We start from the raw sequence: 6,010 nt of genomic DNA on the forward strand, positions 1-6,010 counted from the left end.
CGATCATACGAAAAATTGGATTTCTAGAACAACATTTTCCAGACAAGCAAAAATGATGGTGACGACGAAAATATAGGCAACTACTTTTTTACCTATTTTCTTCTATTTTAGGATAATATATACTATGGAAAATTATATATATAAAATAAATTATTTTAATTATATATTTTTCAAACTGCTCTTTTCAAACGTATCATCAATAATAAAAGAAAATAATATCCAGAATTAATCGTTCAAAAGTCAATATATTATGTATATGAATTTCGTGCTTTTGTTATGGTAGCAAATGTTTTCTTTCGAGAGAGAAAATCGTAAAATTTCCCTTCAGCTAACTTCCTGGCATTACATTAGTTTTGGGCTGGAGATTTTGCTGAAAATGGAACTGAAACGATATGTTTTGTCTTTTAGTTTATAAAGATAAAATAATACTTTTTTTTTACTTGTATGTTTTACACACTATATCTTTGATTTATACGTTAAACTTTTCATCACTTGTTCAAACTCTTTTCTTGCGTACAGAAAACAATTGAGAAATTTCTTTCTTTCAGCTTATTGTTTTCTTGCTAATAATTTTACAATTTTGCGTGGGTGAAATGAGTGTGATTAAAAATTCGGTTGATTGTAAAGGTTGTCCTCGTAAGAAGGTGAAGAATGATAACTCATTTTATTGAATGAAACGATTAAATCTATTCTATTTCAATTTTAACTTGCAGCGCCAAATGTCCAAAGTTCGAATTAATCAGCCTGATAATCGTCCAGCTCCGTTACTCCGTTACCCAGCTAAAAAAACGAGTTGCAAAAGATCAGCAAGCATGTTTTTTCATGTATCAGTATCTATTTTAATTTGGGCTATTATCGTAATTGGAATATTACATTATAAAAAAATATCTCCAAAAGATATTCATATGGAAGGATTTCTAGCGAAAATGAAAGAAAGTAAATTCGATTCGAATATTTTCTTTTATATTATTTGCGAAATCTTAAGAACAAATTAGTTTGGCAACAATGATTTCTTTTTTGTCTTGTTTTAAGCGAACTTAATTTTCTTAGGATTCGTAAATAGTGGGAAGTAAATTAGTTTGAATTATAAGACAATTTAATAATTTTTGCATTAATTTTCAGTGTCCGATCGCTTTTTTCGCAGCTTTGTAACTATAAAGTAATCGAAGCTCTCAAGACTAAATTTGAAAAATAAAAAAAGCATTTGGCTTAGACATTTTTTTTTTTTTTTATTTAATTACTTTATTGGCTAAGAACTGATAATTTTATATTGATGCACTTCAAGTCGTATGGTTTTTAAGCAATCATAATATTGTAAGTAGTGGCCTTTTTTGTTGTAAGGATAGAAACTTGGGAGATCCTAAGCTATAGGATGCAATTAAGAAAAAATTGAACAAACATTAAAAGTGAAGTCAAAACTGGCCAGTTCATAACATCAAAATTTATGAACAAGAACATCAAAGAATAAAAATCGATCACGCTACTAGATATATTGGACCTTATTATCGACAGACTCGATCCGTTCAGCTAAGAAGAGAAAGCTATAGAATGCTTATTGTATGTAGTAAGATAGATATATGAGCAGCAAGTATTGTTGACAGCTTACGCTTATTAAACATTTCAGTTCTCAAATAAAAATTACGTTCCTATATATCTATCATATATAACATAATCTGAACGGTACAAGTGGGAAAATAAATCAAAGTGAATAGAAAGACTGTCAATACAGGAAATACAATATAAAGATGTGAAAATGTAGAAATAAATATGGCCATTGGTCGGAAAAATAGTTCATCAATCCTCATAACCTAATTATATTTTACGGGACGATCAGAAACCATTATTGGCTCTCCTTTTTTCTTCTTTTGATTTGACCAATCACTCGGGGAATGGCCTCAAATCGAAAGAGGTGGATGGTTGCCGCTGCCAGATGGATGCGCGTCGAGTTGATAAGCTTTATGTCTCTATCGACTGAGCATGCGCTATTGCTACGATGTTCGCATCGGGAACTCAAGCAAATTATTCAGCAAAATTTACTTCAGCTAGATCCTTTGACGGTCGTTCTTCCACCGTCTCTTCATAAACTAATCGTATTTCTTCAGTATGTTCGCAGTTGCTATCACTTATCACCAACGATGGTGAAACTAGTTCCTCTTTCTTCGATTTTTCTGCATTGGGTTCAGTAGAAGCAGAATTCCCCTCAGTGTTGCCAATTTTTGAATCCTTGCATACATTCGATTGTTTTGTTAAAGGCCAGGCGTCCATCGCCTCTTCGGTCAGTGCGGCTGTTGTCATCACGTTTCTAGGAGTTCGGCGTATTGCTATAGGCTTGGCTACCCAATCTTTTTTTGGGTGACTGCTTACTATTGTCGATGTTGACGATGATAAATATTTGCTTATTGAATTTTGTGAACCAGTTGATTCTCGCGGATGCCTTCTTATCATTATAGATGTGAGAGGACGACTTTTCTTTTTCGGTGATTCAAATTTTTCATCCGAACTAAGTATTTCTTTATCTAAAATTATATCCCTGGATAAAATGTTTGTGATCTTCGAACAATTTTCGTTCATATTCGACTTCTTTTCCAATCCGTGATTAGATGTAAATTGTTCTTTGTTGAATTTATTTACGAGTTCAGCCTTTTCTTTGCTGACAATAGAATTTTCTGTCTTCTGCACGAATTGTGCTTCTAATCGATTCGCGTTGTTTTCACTCGCTTTGGCAATGATATCGTCGGTCTTTTTTTGGAAGTTTTGTGTTAGCTGCTTTTTTCTATCAGAACTGGTATTTTTTTGCTGGACATGTTTTTCCAAACCAGGCTTACCTTTGACGGTTATCGATGTGGTCACTTTATAATTTGAATTTAATGTTGTATTACTTTGCATATCATTCTTCGAGTTCTTCATATCTTCTGTTGCGGTTTTCTCTTTACAGACTTTCCTTAATGCTTCGTTGCCACTATCAGTAGTGGCTTCGTTATAATTTTTTTCTTGAAACGCCTCATTTGGACATATTTTTTTTTTCGATTTCTTGCTTAACTTTTTTAAACTTGGTTTCGCCTTGCGCGTCGTTTCCAGTGAATTTTTCCGAATGCAAATTGTCTTCTCGCATTTTGTACATCGTCTCTTTATCCGCGTTATTATCAGCTGAAGGATTTCTCAATTTGTGAGATTCATTGTCTTTCGATTTCTTCGCTTTCTTTGTATTAAGTAGCAAATCTTCAGACAGAGCAGCTTTCAACACAGCCTCCGACTGCTCGTATATGTCACCTAATTCTCCTTCTTCAAAAGTAATTAATGAGCAGAAGCCATCAGTGCTTGAGACGACCACAATGCGACCATCGCTAGACCAAGTAATATCAGTTAGGCGAGTGTAATGAATATTTGATATTAATCCGAAGGGTGATTTCTGCTGAGTATCGTAGAAGTAGACAGAACTACGCGTAGCAACAGCAAATATCATTCGATATGGCAAGGAAATGACTGGAGGATTTTTCTTTGCATTATAAGGTCTTAATCGATATAAGAGCGGAGAACAACGCACTGCTATTGTGTATTGATCAGAACAAGGCAAGACAATCGCCGGTTGCCGAAAATTATAACGAGTGAAAGCGTAGGTGGCATGCAAAGGTTTAGAGACACTTTCAAAGTCTGTTATGCCGGCTGGAGTTAATAATAATTTGCCATCTGGCGTAAAACTAAGGCGACGAAAAAATGTTTGCAACGTATCATCGTGAAAGATGCGCATATGCTTCCCGTGCAGTGCATGACCCTCGGGTAAAGGCAAAGTACTTTTGTTAAGACGATATAAAATCTTCTTGGTTTGTATATCAAAAATGCGCAAATATCGATCAGTGCTTAAGGTCGCTATGTATTGATTTTTTGGATCCCAAGCTACCCCTTGCACAAAGCTTTTGTGGTCGCTTAAGATGGCTATCGATTTACCTTTCTGCACCTCCCATATCATCGCTGAATTATCTACTGACCCTGACACCAAATATAATGAATTGGGTGACCAACTTAAATCGTAAACATCTTCCATATGACCACGCAACACTTTCAACGATACCCACGTCTCCTTATCTTGTTCATTATTATTGTCCAATATGTTCAATTGTTCCAAATCTGATTTCTGCTTCCATATGAAAATGACACTTTCATCATCTCCTGACGCAAGCATTTCCCCGTTAGGCGACCACTTCACTACATTAACTGCCCTTTGATGTCTCGTTAAATCAGCAACCAAGTCCAACTCAACATCGTTTCTTGTAATTTTCATATACCAAATTAATACGTGGGCATCTGTGCCAGAAGACGCTAAGCGATGCACGTCGCTTCTTTCCTTTTTTGTTTGTATATCAACACTTAACACAGGATCACGATTATGCCAGGATATTTCAGGAATTTTACATTTCATTTTAACAATTCTCTCAAATATATGATTCGCGACGCTAATCTCATATAGATATCTTCTTCTTCTTTTTGTTGAATATTCAGCAAGGCAAACACCACTTGATTCACTGCGTTGCAAAAACAAAGGCACAGTGTGCACACAAACTTCCATGTCTGCGCCTTAATAACAATTGACAATTAATTTTTTATTCCTGTTTGCTGGCGCTAATAAATGCTTCAGCACCTCGCACGTGTAGTGTTCAAGATTATATATATTTACATATATTTTTCTTTTAAGTGAATTTTATTATTAAAGTATTTTTCATGGGTTTTTATATCGTTGTTAATTTTACTACTACTATTATAATTGTCATCATTACTGTGAACTTTTACATACTTTAATTTTTATTTATGTATTTAATGATGGAAAGGCAATGTCCTCAACAAGTAACAATGGTTAGCTGTGGGAAAAATAGATGAGGCCCTTGACCGTGACATTGTACATGTTTAAGCCGTGTGCATTGAAAAAAGAAAGGAGCCGCCAAATTTTCAAACAGAGGTATATCTAGGATGGTGAGGCCAGGAAAAGTAAACAAGAATAATTTGCGAAGCACTATAGCAAATAAGCGTTTATAGTACATCAAAACCCGATATCTTTCTTTCTTTCAATGCTTCAAGAATGTGACCATTTCACATTAAATTTTGTCGATAGTTGAAACATTAAAAAGCAGAAAATAGTTTCATACTGCAAACATTTCGTTTCGCAGCAGCTTATAACTTCGTTTTGTTTTCACTTGCTATGTTCAATGATATGAAAATAGAAAGCAAACCAATTTGCATTTTGCAATATTTCTAATAAATGCTTAAATGGAGTTTGTTTACGGAAATATTCAATTATTGTTAAATAATATTTACTGTGGACAATTCTTCACTTTACGTCGCTTTCATACGTTCCCTTTTTACCTTGTTTAAAAATCAAGTCCAAAATTAAAAACAAAATGTTCTTTAAAAATACAATGTGCACATAATGCAGATAAAAAGCATATTAAAATTTACTTTGAAATAAATATTTCTTTTTGTTAGCGCCTTATACCGTACATTAACACTTTAGCATTTACATTCTTACAACCTGAATGAGTCACATCGATCGTTTCTATAATCTCTTCTAAATCTTCTGGTATTAAATGGACCTTCTCCAATATCATTTCCCGATGCACGCATTCTCTAAGCTCAGCTTTGGTAAATGGGTTAAAGCTAATTACATGGTCGACCGGTAAAGACTTCATAAGAAATTCGCTCTGTTCGACAACAAAATGTTCATCTCGCATCCAATTTAAGTTAAATACATAGAATATAATAAGGCGCTTCTTGCCATTGACAATTTGTTGTATTAATTCATTAACCATTTTTACGAACTCATGATCACTAGGTTTCAAATTCTCTATGATTAACAGATTACAGCCGCAGTCCGATAGCCGCTCAAGAATCACGGATAACATACGAAATTTTTTAGAATCATCTCGCACATATGTATTCCAAGCATACACACGTACGTTTTCTGGCCATGGAAAATTAGCTGCCAGACTGCCCAATACTAAACTTTTCCCAACACCGACCG

General features: G+C 34.3%; 3 protein-coding genes across 3 annotated transcripts; 1 reads left to right on the plus strand and 2 right to left on the minus strand.

Annotated features, from left to right (window-relative positions):
* Positions 1–561: 561 nt before the first annotated feature.
* Positions 562–1,054, plus strand: LOC119643994. The gene is made up of 2 exons (XM_038043509.1): positions 562–644; positions 714–1,054. Exons 1-2 carry the CDS (start codon positions 594–596, stop codon positions 993–995), a joined length of 333 nt encoding a protein of 110 aa, XP_037899437.1. The 5' UTR covers positions 562–593; the 3' UTR covers positions 996–1,054.
* Positions 1,055–1,266: 212 nt separating this feature from the next.
* LOC119643997 (chromatin assembly factor 1 subunit B-like) lies at positions 1,267–4,461 on the minus strand. Its single transcript, XM_038043511.1, is given in 2 exon segments — positions 1,267–3,000; positions 3,002–4,461. Coding segments are annotated over 2 exon segments (2,397 nt in total). The 5' UTR covers positions 4,418–4,461; the 3' UTR covers positions 1,267–2,019.
* A 1,010-nt stretch (positions 4,462–5,471) lies between these two features.
* LOC119643996 lies at positions 5,472–6,005 on the minus strand (the record flags this gene model as incomplete). Its single annotated transcript, XM_038043510.1, has 1 exon — positions 5,472–6,005. A coding segment is annotated over one exon (534 nt), but the record flags the coding sequence as incomplete, so codon positions are not given.
* Between the last annotated feature and the right edge of the window lie 5 nt (positions 6,006–6,010).

This window comes from Glossina fuscipes, unplaced genomic scaffold, assembly GCF_014805625.2.
Source record: "Glossina fuscipes isolate IAEA_lab_2018 unplaced genomic scaffold, Yale_Gfus_2 78564, whole genome shotgun sequence".
Lineage (NCBI taxonomy): Eukaryota > Metazoa > Arthropoda > Insecta > Diptera > Glossinidae > Glossina > Glossina fuscipes.